This window comes from Lynx canadensis, chromosome C2 (assembly GCF_007474595.2).
Source record: "Lynx canadensis isolate LIC74 chromosome C2, mLynCan4.pri.v2, whole genome shotgun sequence".
In the NCBI taxonomy this organism is placed as follows: domain Eukaryota; kingdom Metazoa; phylum Chordata; class Mammalia; order Carnivora; family Felidae; genus Lynx; species Lynx canadensis.
In genome coordinates, this window is record NC_044311.2 from 33,767,241 (window position 1) to 33,781,496 (window position 14,256).

General features: G+C 39.4%; 1 protein-coding gene across 1 annotated transcript; it reads right to left on the reverse strand.

The window, feature by feature from the left end:
- Window positions 1-1,990: 1,990 nt before the first annotated feature.
- On the reverse strand, window positions 1,991-14,064 carry DBR1 (debranching RNA lariats 1). The gene is given in 15 exon segments (XM_030330132.1): window positions 1,991-2,197; window positions 2,199-2,556; window positions 2,559-2,664; window positions 2,666-2,800; window positions 2,802-2,871; window positions 3,591-3,616; window positions 3,618-3,716; window positions 3,718-3,738; window positions 3,986-4,066; window positions 7,075-7,208; window positions 7,211-7,298; window positions 9,093-9,178; window positions 11,584-11,664; window positions 13,018-13,142; window positions 13,758-14,064. Coding segments are annotated over 15 exon segments (1,629 nt in total). The 5' UTR covers window positions 13,955-14,064; the 3' UTR covers window positions 1,991-2,175.
- Window positions 14,065-14,256: the final 192 nt, after the last annotated feature.

Consider the following 14,256-nt stretch of genomic DNA (forward strand, 5'->3'; position numbering starts at 1 on the left):
AGAATGGATGCTGTTCTACCGAAGACATCCAGATGGCCAATAGACACATGAAAAGATGCTCAACATCACTCCTCATCAGGGAAAAAACAAATTAAAACCACATTGAGATACCACCTCACGCCAGTCAGAGTGGCTAAAATGAACAAATCAGGAGACTATAGACGCTGGAGAGGATGTGGAGAAACGGGAGCCTCTTGCACTGTTGGTGGGAATGCAAACTGGTGCAGCCGCTCTGGAAAACAGTGTGGAGGTCCCTCAAAAAATTAAAAAATAGATCTACCCTATGACCCAGCAATAGCACTGCTGAGAATTTACCCAAGGGATACAGGAGTGCCAATGCATAGGGGCACTTGTACCCAATGTTTTATAGCAGCACTTTCAACAATAGCCAAATTATGAAAAAAGCCCAAATGTCCATCCACTGACGAATGGATAAAGAAGATGTGGTTTATATATACAATGGAATTCTACTTGGCAATGAGAAAGAATGAAATCTGGTAATTTGCAGCAATGTGATGGAACTGGGGGTATTATGCTAAGTGAATTAAGTCAGGCAGAGAAAGGACGATACCATATGTTTTCACTCATATGTGGATCCTGAGAAACTTAACAGAAGACGGGACGGGAAGGAGGAAAATAGTTACAGAGAGGGAGCAGGCAAACTATGAGACTTAAATACTGAGAACAAACTAGGGTGGATGGAGAGTAGGGGAGAGGGGAAAGTGGGTGATGGGCATTGAGGAGGGCACCTGTTGGGATGAGCACCAGGTGTTGTATGGAAACCAATTTGACAATAAAATTACATTAAAAAAATAATTTCTGGGGGGGAAAAACCTAAATGTCAGAACTATGGGATTCCATTAAATCAGTGATGAGGAAAATCTTTTGAAACTAAATGAAAACTAAATAAGTATTCAACTTAAAAAGGGAAAGAAAATGGATGGCAATAAAGAGAAATTGCTCCACGTTCTTCAAGTCAGAGGCTGACAAGATGGAAGCCAGTTGCTACAGCATTCTCCTAGGTTAATGACCCCTGGATTTGGACTGCTGTGGGATGACATCCCAGAATAGTTTTTTGGATTCATGACTCCTCATCCAAAGTGCAGGGTAACCATCTCCTCAGGTGATCCAGACATTTTAACCAAAAGACAGGATGGAGGGATAGTTTTTCCATGTGGATCTTTAAAAATACTTTAGTACTAGGGTGCCCGGGTGGCTCAGTCATTCAAGTGTCCGACTCGTGGTTTCAGCTCAGGTCATGATCTCAACACTTCGTGAGACAGAGCTCCACTTAGAGCTCTGCACTCACAGCACAGAGCCTGCTTGGGATTCTCTTTCTTTTTTTTGCCTCTCCCCTGCTTGCATGCATGTGCTCTCTCTCTCTCTCTCTCTCAGAATAAACATTAAAAATAAAATACTCTATTACTAACAAGCCACATGATCCAGCACGAGGGGCAGCATTTGTGCAATTCAATCCCTGATAGTAATTAATACTAAGATGAACTGTGTCAAAAATGACCTGTACAGTTACTATAGTCACCTTAAAATTAAAGCTAAAGCTAAACTATGCCAAAATCAACAAGGTTATATTCATCTCAACAATTAAATGTAAAACTTTATGTTTACCAATGTTTAGTATTTAAAGTAAGTTTATTTCCTGAAACCTTACCTACCATCTTCAATTTCAATTATATTTGACAGACATTAAGAGCAGACCAGGGAAAATATTTATAATAAATAAAATGAAAGCATACAAAATCGTACATGCAACAATGACTTTGCAAACAAAATATAAAGATGCCATATTTTATACACAAAAATATTCACAGTGGTAGTAACTCCTCAAAGGTAGAAATTCCGGTCTTACTCATCTTTATAGTGCCATTTTACAGAAAAGTGCCTGGTACAGAGTAGGTATCCCGTGAGTGTTTCCTGAAAATAATGAAAGTGAATGGTATAACGCCTTCAAAAAAAAAGGTACTCAATCAAGTAAATATATAAAATTTAATATTTTTATCTGAATATACAAAGGACTAAAGACAAAGTCAATACCTAACTAAAATTCTCTCATGTAACTTCATTATGACAAAGTTAAGTCTTGAGTGTCAAAAATCCAACTCTAAAAATATTGGTCTTAAAAATCACATATCTACATATAATACTAAGTAAATTGTCTTATGCTGCATCGTCATCATCCAACTGCAGCATAGATGGCTTGATTCCTCCTCTTAATTTTCTTTCTTTGTTCAGGTTCATGTTCGTCACTCAGCCTCTTCAGGGGCAACTCGGTTAAGTCCTTTCCATCCTCCGACTCCAGAGCCTCACCAGGCTTCCCCTCTCTGCCATCTGGGGAACCCAATGTATCATCAGAAGATACAGTCATGGAACCTGGCAAGATCCTGACATCAGAGAAGCTTGCAGAGAAGTCAGAAGCTTGATCAGAAGAAGGCTCTACAGACGGTGTGTTCATGTCACTGTGTGTACTTACGATACTATCCTCATCCTCCTCTTCTTCATCTAGCATTATTTTCATCTGGATTATAGAGGACAGGGCGACGTGTCTGTGTTATATTCACTACGGTCTTCACCAGAGTCATTACTCTCCAGGTCCTCCTGTTCTTCATATTCACCACACAAGTGATGTTCTTCCTTGGCCTTCTGCAGGCCTGACGTTTATGTCAGTGATGCCAAGCTGGGCACAAAATTCAGTAGTTTGGGGATTGATCCTATGCACCAACTGCATTTGTGTCTGTGGCCTGCTAGGGTCATAACAAGCAGCTGTTACGCTGAAGTTACATGGAAACTCTGAGGTCATGATTCAGTATTTCCAATACTTTGTTCATAGCTTCTTCTGTTGCACTATAATCCCACCTACAAAAGTCCAAAACGATAGCTTTTTACATTTATCAGCCTCAGACAACAAATGGTTAAGATCTAACTGTGGGACTTCAGGTGTAAGGATAAAATCTAAACCACATATAAAAATTCCGTTTAATAAAATTACAGTTAATTTACCAAAGGACCATTTTGAAATAAAAACAATTCTTAGAAAAGCTCTTCTTGGGGTGCCTGGGTGGCTTAGTTGGTTAAGCATCCAAATCTTGGTTTTAGCTCCAGTCACAATCTCATGGTTCATGAGTTCGAGTCCCATGTCATCGGGCTCTGTGCGACAGCTTGGGATTCTCTCACTCTTCTTCTCTCTGCCCCTACCCCATTCTCACTTGCGGTCTCTCTCTCTCTCTCTCTCAAAATAAATAAATAAAATTTTAAAAAAAGAAAAAGAAAAAAGCTGTTCTTAACTCAACACTCTAAAATAAGCATTATTTACTTTAATGTGTGAACCAAATCATCACCACATTATAGTTTTACACACGCTTTATGTGCTAATTTGGGTTGGGTACTCAATAGCCCATTTTCTTACATCCCTTAGATGGAAAATTTGTAGTTTTCCATACCAGTCAGTAACCCTTGAATTATTCTGACACTCATTAACAATAATTCCCTGATTTAAGAAAAAAAAAAAAAAGGTGGAGGGGACAAAAAATCGTGCATGCACCAGAGAGAGCAAACCCCTAAATGTCAGACCTTACCTTGTATGCAGGCCGTTATTTTCAGGGCATATTCCATAGGCGCCCCGTCACATTAATAAGATCATCAGTAGCCCTTAGAACAGTGAGCCACTCAATATCATACTCTAAGTACTCAGAAGCACTGGGTGTCATGTTCTATTTCTATTACCTATAGGAAGAAATTGATAATTTTAAGAAAAACATTTCTATTTTTAATATGCTAAGAATTTCAGTATAACAATAAAATTTAAAAGGAATTTAATTTAGTAGCTTAAAACACTAATGTAACGTATTCCAAATTCTCACAATACATAAATTATAAAGAGCACAAATAAATTCTGAAGGAAAAATTAATTTTTTTTTAATCATTGGAAGAGCAAAACTATATTGCAAAGTTATTTCATTTTTCTTTTTACCTGAAGAAAGTCTCTATGTGGTAAGCATTTGTCCAAGGCTAAAAATTTTGTTGCTTTGGCCGTCTGTTCTTTATCCTTGGCCTACAAATATGAACCATAATTTTAAAAAGAATGTTAAAATTTTTTTTTAATGTTTACTTATTTTTGAGAGAGAGACAGACAGAGTATGAGCAGATAAAGAGCAGAGAGAGAGGGAGACACATAATCCAAAGCAGGCTCCAGGCTATGAGCTGACAGCACAGAAACGCTACACAGGGCTCGAACCCGCGAGCCATGAGATCATGACCTGAGCCGAAGTTGGCCACTTAACTGACTGAGCCACCCAGGCAGCCCAGAAAGAATGTTAATCATCACAGTAATTCATACACAGAATAGGATGGAAAAATCTTTATTAACATACCCCTAAGTTATGTGTCAAAGCAACAACTGTCACTTTTCCAAAATAAGTTAGTTCTCCAACCACTTGTGTAATAACGGGCAATGCACTTAAACTCTCTGGGCTTCAACTTCCTTACAAAAGTCAAGCAGACACTAATGCTGATGATAATGCCAGTGCTAAATCAAAGTATATAATGCAAAGGCTAAGATAACAGAAGAGCTGAAAAGTAATCTGGCAGAGCTAAAACTATATAACTTTTAAAAGAAATTATAAGGAAAAATCTTTATAAACTTGGGTTAGGCAAAGATTTCTTAGATACAACACCAAAAGTGATGGGATACATTCACAGAATGAAATATTATTCAACAATAAAAATGAAAGAAATACTAATATTTGCCACACGAATGAACCTCAAAAACACACAAACAAAAGAAACCACGTGCCAATGACTATAGACTTTGATCCCACTTATATGAATTTCAAAGAGGGCAAATCCACAGAGACACAGAGCAGATTAGTGCCTGGGGCTGAGAGCGGGAACAAAGACTGACAGCAAACAGCACAGCAAACAGGCACAAGACATCTTTTGGGGTGCTGGAAATGTTCTACAACTGGGCTATGTGCTGTTTGCTCTGGAAACCTCTGGAACTCTGGATATATGCTAAAACTCACTGAATTGTACATTTAAATAGATGAATTTATGACATGTAAATTATATTCCAAGTAAGCTATTTTTTTTTTTTAACGTTTATTTATTTTTGAGACAGAGAGAGGCAGAGCATGAACGGGGGAGGGTCAGAGAGAGAGGGAGACACAGAATCGGAAGCAGGCTCTAGGCTCTGGGCCATCATCAGCCCGGAGCCCGACGTGGGGCTCGAACTCACGGACCGTGAGATCGTGACCTGAGCTGAAGTTGGACGCTTAACCGATTGAGCCACCCAGGCGCCCCCCAAGTAAGCTATTTTGTAAAAATTGAATTGGCAGAAAAGAAACATGGGCAGGGGGTGATGGACCACAACATGAAGGTCATATTGGATGAAGTACAAAAGTGACTCACTGAGAACAGTAAGGCCCACGTAGGAAAAAGGACAGGAAGCAGCTATGGGACACCCTGCTGTGGGCCAGGTTTCAGCCCAATGGTGGTGATGGACTGAGAGGTGAAGGCACAGAGAGTGCAGGCAGATCTTGGCAGTGGGGCAGTTCTGAGAGAAAAGGTGATCTTTGGTGTTGGTAAAGGGGCTGAAAGAGACCACTGGCAAAGGCAGTCGAGGTTGAGGAGCTAATTAAAAGGGACTGAACATATTCATTCAGAGACAGAACTCCCCGAGGCTGACAACTCAAGATGGAATGGGGGGAAAGAACCAAAGCTGATGGTTCAGTAAAAATCCAGGCCCTAGGATTTTGGGCATGTCATGAGCCCTAGGAGATGGGAGAGAATAACAAAGATGTAGAAAAGGTGACTGATCTGAATGGATAACTTGGACATTTAAAGAGGATAATCACCTTGGCAGTGGTCCAAAGGAAGAGAAAAGGAGTAACCTTGCCTCTTTCTCCCAATGAAACTGGGGAGTGAGGATAAGCCCACAACAGAAAGGGCCCACAGGAATGTTCCCAAACAGAATTTTCCAAACTGTACTTGAAGAACATCATTAAAGTGCACTTCCACCACGAAAAGAGTATGGTCAAGTTCAAGAAGCACTGCACCCCACACTACACTCACTCTTGGAGAAAGACGACGCCCATCAGCACATTAAAGACTCTCAAAAATTCTATAGAAGACTTCGAGAAGGATTTCTAACCTTGTTAAACCCAGCGTTTTCTAAATGTTTTCCCTATGGAATACTTTAGGTGGAAAGTCAGTCAGAATGGGAGGGGAAAAGTAATAAACAACTATCTCCATAAAAGCCTAAGTTGAAAATCTCTATTTATTCTCTACCTTTCATCAAGCACTATCACCCATGCAGCTACCCAAGGAAAATTCTGGAAGTCCCCCTCTATCACCAAATCCTGATGATTCTGCCTCCAAAATCTCTCTGGAAATCGCGTTCTCTGTGTTCCCTCCCTGCCACAGACTAGAACCTCATCTTATGCTTAAATAGCCTCTCTGCCTCCCATTTTACATTACTATGATCCATACACAAAAATGCTACCAAACTAATCTTTCTAAAATCAAAGTCTGGTTTCACTACTCCCCAACTTTCCCCATTACCTTCTGGTTAAAATCCAAACTCCAGAACATGGCCCAGCAGGCAGTTAGGATGTCCTTCCAGCCTCATCTCTCCCTTCGCCTCAGCTGCAGGGACTGCTGCAGCCCCCAGCGCGCCACGCATTCAGACCTCTAGCCTTGGCACACACTGGGCTCCCTACCTACACTGCCCTCATATTCTACTGCTTCCTGGCATAATCAATTCCTTTGGAAAACCTTCTCAATCTCTTCACCTCTGTGTCTACATCCCCAATTCACCAGAGTCTGGTGTAGGCACTTCCACAGCATCATGGCACTTTTCATCACAAACTTATTACTATCACTAATCACTAATAATAATACTTATTGCCTGCTTGTCTCTTCCCTGCCCAATGGATATGGAGTTACTCGCAAAAGCAAAGTTATCTTTGAGCTCTTTCTCTAAATTTACAACTGTGCCAACAGTGCCTTAGCCTACAGATATTGCTAAGTGTTTGTCAAATCAAAGAATGTTCTGGTTTCTACCTGATGCTGCATCAAGGCTGCAAACTTCACATGAAGGTGTGCGGAAAACCAGTAGGTAGGTTTTAAGTGCTCTAGAAGCTCTGAGGCAGCAGGACTTCCCAATGTGTTATTTTCCACTTCTTGTCGGAAAAAGATTTAGTCTTGAGAAGTTGCTTCTTATCTCCATAATGATATATGCTTCTTGGCCAATCGTGAGATAAGAATATGTCCATAGGTTGCTTCAGCTTTAACAGAAAAAGAAAGAAAACCCAAAAACAGATTAGCCAAAAGCAATCCCCTACACTTTCTCTCCACCACCACACAATTATTTAACCGCTTAGATCTTTAGATTTCTATGTAATTCATTCTAAGCAAACTTTAAGAAGGTCACAGAAATACTAAGAAATGCTAAACTCCTCACTCATGTAAGCAAGGAGAAAAAGCTTTCTCTCTACCTCACAAATCATCCTTATATTCCATGGCAAGGCAGGTCAACAGAGACATACTTTGATCTAACTGCCAACTAGCCATGGTCTTTAATATACGGTTTCTGAATATACAATAACCATTATTCTTGTCACTTTAGTAAAGGAACTGTTTTAAGATACAGAGAGACACAGATTTCATGAGATCTCTGATGTAAATAATATAGTAAAACCCAAAGATAAATCCCTTCTTTTTTTCTAATGGACTCATAGAGCATACACGTAAAAAATGATGTTTGCTACATAAATTATACTAGAGGTATTCAAGGTAGCTGGTGTCTTCATGGGGAGGCTACAAAATATACTCCATACATTACACATCCCCAGCACCTTCAAGTAATCGGCAACAAAACTTGGAAAACTAAATTAAAATAATTTATGTATTCAAGACAATACAAGATAAAGGATACGAATAATCGCTGAATAACTGATTCGGGCAGTAAGTGTGATGAAAATTCAGAGAAGAGTGATGGCTTTAAACTAGAAAACTGGTATCTAAGCTGGGTCATCAAACACTGGTAGGACTGAGATGGGTGAAAGGGAAAAAGGATTCAAGGTAGGGACCTGTTATGAGTAGGACATTAAAGAAACGCCCACGAGCATCCTTAAGCTCCTGCAGAGGCTGTAGGGCATGGTGGGAAGGGTCTGACAGCTTCAGGCGACGCCACCACCTAACTCCTAGGGAATTCCCTGGAAGGCTGCTTACCTATCTGAGCCTTGATCTCTCATCCTTAACGTGACAAAGTTAGAGTAATACTTACTGCACAGAATTGTGTGGCGATTACATGAAATGTCATGTGTGATAACTGCTTAGCCCAGTGTCAGGCATTTAATGGGTTCTCAAACAAAAACCTAGTGTCAGCTACTCTCTAGTTAAGCCAGTGTTCCAATACCACTTTCACAATTTTACCACATTCTCTATCTTCCTTACCATTATTTATTCCCTACTTAATACCATTATTTAAAATGAAATATTCTAGGGCGCCTGGGTGGCTCAGTCGGTTGAGTGTCCGACTTCGGCTCAGGTCATGATCTCACAGTCTGTGAGTTCGAGCCCCGCATCGGGCTCTGTGCTGATGGCTCAGAGCCTGGAGCCTGCTTTGGATTCTGTGTCTCCCTCTCTCTCTGCCCCTCCCCTGTTCATGCTCTGTCTCTCTCTGTCTCAAAATAAATAAAAACATTAAGAAAAAAAAATTTTTTTTAATAAAAAAATAAAAAAAAATAAAATGAAATATTCTAATATTTTCTTTAAAGTATCACTTTATTCCAACATATATTCTTTACCCTTATTCTAAGTAGTAATATACACAGTCATAGATTAAATGTTCTATTTTATTATTACTTCCTAAAATAAATGCATAACATTAGAATAAAAAAAAATGTTCATCTGTGAACCTCCTAAAAGCAACTCAAGATCCAAACTTTAGAAATACTGAAGTATCCTATACTGAAATATTTCTTGAAAGTGGTATACCAAAATGATCAAAACACATTTTGGTACAGAATGACTTTAACTAATTTTTTCAAGTATGCTGCAATGTAATTTTTACATACCTGTTTTAATTTATAGACTTCAATATTTCTCACATGGTATATACTCCTTATTGTAGCTGGATTATAAGGAGGGCACTCAAAATGACCTTGAATTAAAGAAGAGAAATAAGCTATATTCAACTCCCTTAAATACGGCAAATACAAATAACATACACACACTTTTCCAAAACGGAGGTCTGTCATTACCGTTTTGGTTCTTAAAAATTCTATGAAAACACTGCTCTTAAAAGGCTGGTATTAAAAAAAAAAAAAATGTTGGTATTTTCTACTAATGAGTGATCACTAACTATAAATCTAAATAATTGAGGGGCTTATGATTTTTTAAATTAAATTATAATTTGGAATATGTTGTTTATTCATATAGTTTAAAATTTAAGAGATATCATCAGAAAGGAATAAAAAGTAACCAGTGATGCCCAGGGCTGGGGTGGGAGGCAGGGATTAACTACAAAACTTTTGGGGAATACTAGAAATGTTTTAAATCTGGATGGTTGCACAACCCTACATAAATTTACCAAAATCACGACATTGTATACTTACAATAGTATGTAAGTTTTACCTCAACAAAGCTGATAAAACAATGGGAGGCAGGGATCCTCCTATTCCTACTAACTACTAACACTACCTAGAGGCAACTCAAGTTAATCAGGTTTTAGTATTTTATTCCAGGGACATCATCTATGCATTTAATACACAAACTTCTTTACCCTGTCTTTGTTTTTTACACAAATAGCAGCATAGTTGAAACATGTTCTATGCCTTGTTTTGTTTTGTTTTTCACTTAACTTGGAGTTCTTTGTGTATCAGTTACACATAGAGTTGCTTTCTTCTACTTTTTTAAAAAATTAGCTTCATAGCATTGCACTGTATAGTTTTTATCATGATAGAGTTATGTTAGAGTTAATTACTTCGTACCTTTTGCCATTACAACAAGGCTGAAATAATAAATGTGTACACATCATCTTGCATGTGTGGAATATATCTGTACATTAATTCCTGAAGTAGAACTCCTGGGTCAGAGTACTTTTATAATTTCCACAGATTACCAGCTGTCCTCCAAAGAGTGGAGGACAGTTTGCATTCACACCTGCCGTGAAGGAGACAACCTATTTTTGTACTCCCCTGCCAATAGTTTAGAATCATGGGGAGCAGGGCAGCAGGGAACAGATCTGTGATTTAACAGTTACACAGAGGATGTAAGTTTTAGCTGCCAACTTAATTCATAAAATTTTGAAATCAATGTGAACTCAAGCTATTCCTTTAAGATCAATTTTTTTTTAATTTTTTTTAACGTTTATTTATTTTTGAGACAGAGAGAGACAGAGCATGAACGGGGGAGGGGCAGAGAGAGAGGGAGACACAGAATCGGAAACAGGCTCTAGGCTCCGAGCTGTCAGCACAGAGCCTGACGCGGGGCTCGAACTCACGGACCGCGAGATCGTGACCTGAGCTGAAGTCGGCTGCTCAACCGACTGAGCCACCCAGGCGCCCCTAAGATCAATTTTTTCAGATACAATGGAATAAATGAGTGCACTGCCATATGCTTCTATAATAGAATACTATTCACAAATTAAAATGAATGTATCAACATGGATTTCAAAAACACATTAAACAATGAAACAAGTTGCAGAAATATACACACAAAATGATACATTCATATGAAATTTAAAACATGCTACATTGTACACTGTTTAAAGCTGTTACCTATCTGGTAATGACATAATCAAGCAAATAACAAACACCAAATTCAGAAGAGTGACTCGTGGTAAGGAAAGGGAAGGATAAAAGGAGAATAGGACTGAGAACAGATAAACTATGAGCTCTGACTGAATCTGTACTATTTCTTTAAAATCCTGACTGGGGTGCCTGGGTGGCTCAGTCTGTTAAGCGTCAGACTCTTGATTTTAGTTCAGGTCATGATCTCATGGTTGTGAGATCGAGCCCCACATGGATCCTGCTTGAGATTCTATCTCTCCCTCTCCCTCTGCTCCACCCCTGCTCACACATTCTCTCGCTCTCTCAAAAAATAAATAAAACAAAATAAAATCGTAACTAAAAGTGGCGAAACGCTAAGACTTGAAAAAACTAGATGGTGGATACAGAGGTAATTTGTTCTAGTACTCTCAAACTTTTCATATGTATAAAATAAAGTAGTCAGTTCGGGGTGACTTGGTGGCTCAGTCGGTTAAGCATCCGACTTCAGTCAGCACAGGTCATGATCTCGCAGTCCATGGGTTCAAGCCCCACGTCAGACTCTGTACTGACAGCTCAGAGCCTGGAGGCTGCTTCAGATTCTGTGTCTCCTTCTCTCTCTGCCACTCCCCAACTCACACTCTGTCTGTCTCAAAAATAAACATACATTAAAAACAATTTTTTTTGAAAGTAGTCAGTTCAGAGAAAAAATTCCATGAAAAGGTCAAACTATATATTATGCTTAAGTTAGTCTGAAGATGCAAGTTCTAAAATTTAAGAACAATTCTCAGAACAATACCTTTTCGATAGTCATGAGATTTAAAGATACCAGAGATTCCACCAATCCTTACACCTCGGTATTTTACTACACCAGCCAAACCTGAAAAAGTACACAGTTAAATAAAATTACCATAGGCAGAAGCAATCTCTTTACTAACTAAAAGAACAGTTTAAAGGCGTAGAACTCCATGCAGTCCTAAAATTATTTGAAAATTAAATATCAAGATGAAGTTACTCTTTCACATAGCAATATGCCAACAATATAAGAGGCAGACTAGGGATGAAAGGCCTAGAAGCAGATCAGGGAAGATACTAAGCAGAAAGGAAGGGCCAATGAGATTAGGTATGTTAAGAGAAAAATAGACATAATTTGGTACTTAGTCAAATATTACAGTGGGCTGGCAGGGAAATAAGGAAAAGTGTCTTATGATCGATTTATAGGTTATACATCTGAAAGTCAACAGGTATAAAGTATAAATAACCTGCAGTTTCTATATTTTATTTCTGATTGATCATCTTCAAACATCTTTTCATAATATTACAGTTGTCAAAAGATCAATCAGTAATGAAGTAGATAAATTATATTTCTGAAGTTATCATGTCATCATTAGAGCTGAAAACATTTAAGCGAAGAAAAGAATGGACTAAATAGTCTAACAGGACTAAAATTGAACCTGAATCTAATCCAGTTGTAAATCTAAACACAGATTACAGGTAATGCAGAGGATAAAAGGAACACGTTAAACAATATAAGGAATTCCAATCAGCTAAATCCAGAACACAGGAAATTCTACAAGAAAAAGTTCCGATTTTCTGCAACAAATAACAAGCATGGGTAGGAGAGAAAAGGGACACTTACAGCCTAAGAGACTTCAGAATCATGACAAGCAAATGAAATGTACAGGCCTCATTTGGATTCTATTTGAACAAGTCAAACAAAGTAAAACAAACATCTTTGTGATAATCACAGAAATCTGAACATGAACTAAGCAATAAATAATGAGGAATTACAGTTACTTAAGTAAAAGTTTAGAGGGGAGTGGGGTTGAAATAAGGACGGCAGAATAATAGTTGTTGAAACTGGTTAACACGTACAGAGATTCATTATACTATTCTCTATTCTTCTGTATGTTTAACAATTTCCACCATAATAAGTTTGAGTTTTCTCAATCAACAGAAAGAGTAAGAAAAAATAAAGGGATTGCAAACAGTACATAAGGCCTTTGCATTTTTTACTATGTTTTATTATCTATATTGCTTAAAATACTAGAAGCATGGACATATTTTCATAATTACCTACTTAAATTAATCATTCTAATTACAGTTTCATGATTAACTATTTAAATTATGAGACATTTCGCAAACACCATATATCTCAAGATGCTGCCTGTTATACAAATCCTGACAGGCACTTCCATTACAAACAAAGCAAGAAATTACCCAGAACACATACCTAAATAATAAATGTTTGGCGCTACCCAGCCACCATAGGGTAACTCTTGCAAATGATTTGAGGCTTCATGGTTTCCCCCAATGAAAATTGTGAGAACTGGGGCCTTTTTTTCACCGGAGTAATACCTAGAACGTAAGAGTAAAGTTGTCAGTTGGCATAGCAGAAATCAAGCATAGAGAAAAGCAATTAGGCATGCCCATGCAATCGGGCATAGCAGAAAAGCAAAATAAGGCCCAAAGGAGATATTTGAGCTCATTATAAAAAATTAAAAAGCTCTTTCTAAATGAATTGCCTATACTTGTTCTTAAGAATGAAGGTCTGCCACCTTGGGTTTAAAGCCAGTGTACGCTCAATGAACTTTGTCAGTTCTTAACCTTAGCTTCTAGAACGCGGACGAGCACAGAGGAGGCGTCCAATAAAAACTCTTGCATCAGTAAATAGACTAGTCCCAGAGTCCTATCAAGTGCAAGGTAGATTACCCTGTCAGCTTCTTCCTCCAGGTTTTCCCCTCAGGCTTCGATCCCTTCCGAAACAGATAAGACAGGTGAAAGGAAAAGAGAAAAGTGACATTTACGAAGCACCAGTTCCTAGACACAGCGTGAACAAAGAAGGTAAGTAAGGGAGACAGCGAGTCAGTGGCAGGGGGAATTCGAATCCAGTCCGGGTTCTCTCCCACTCACTCACTGCCGGCTGGTCACGCCTCGCACCGCTGGGTCTGAGGCCCGGACCTCGCTGCTCACCTGTAGAAGGTCTGCATGTGGCGGTACTTGGGCGGCACGGCCATGCAACGCAGGTCGGCCTCGTTGCGCACCGCCTGGAAGTCGCCGCAGCACAGCAAAAGGTCTATCGGCCCGGGGCCGCGCTTCTCCGCCAGCGCCAGCGTCTCATAGATCTTGTCCAGCTCGCCGTGGCAGCAGCCGGCCACAGCCACCCGCATCCTGCCGGCCGGAGACGGGGAGCGCTGCCCGCAAGCCCCTAGACCAGACCCAGCCTAGGCCGGCGAGCCAGGAGCAGACTGAACGCTCAGCTCCCGCCAACACTAACTGAGCACACGCCTCGCAGAGACGCCTGAAATAGAACCCACTTCCGGCTTCCAAATCTCGCGAGAGAGGATGGAGCAGGGCAAGAATTCCAGGATTTGAGACAGCTTTCAAATTGACTCGAGCTCTGTCTGTCTTCTTGGGTGTTTCAGTTTTAGCAGTCTGACAGATGATAAAAATCAAAACCAGAATAGTTTTG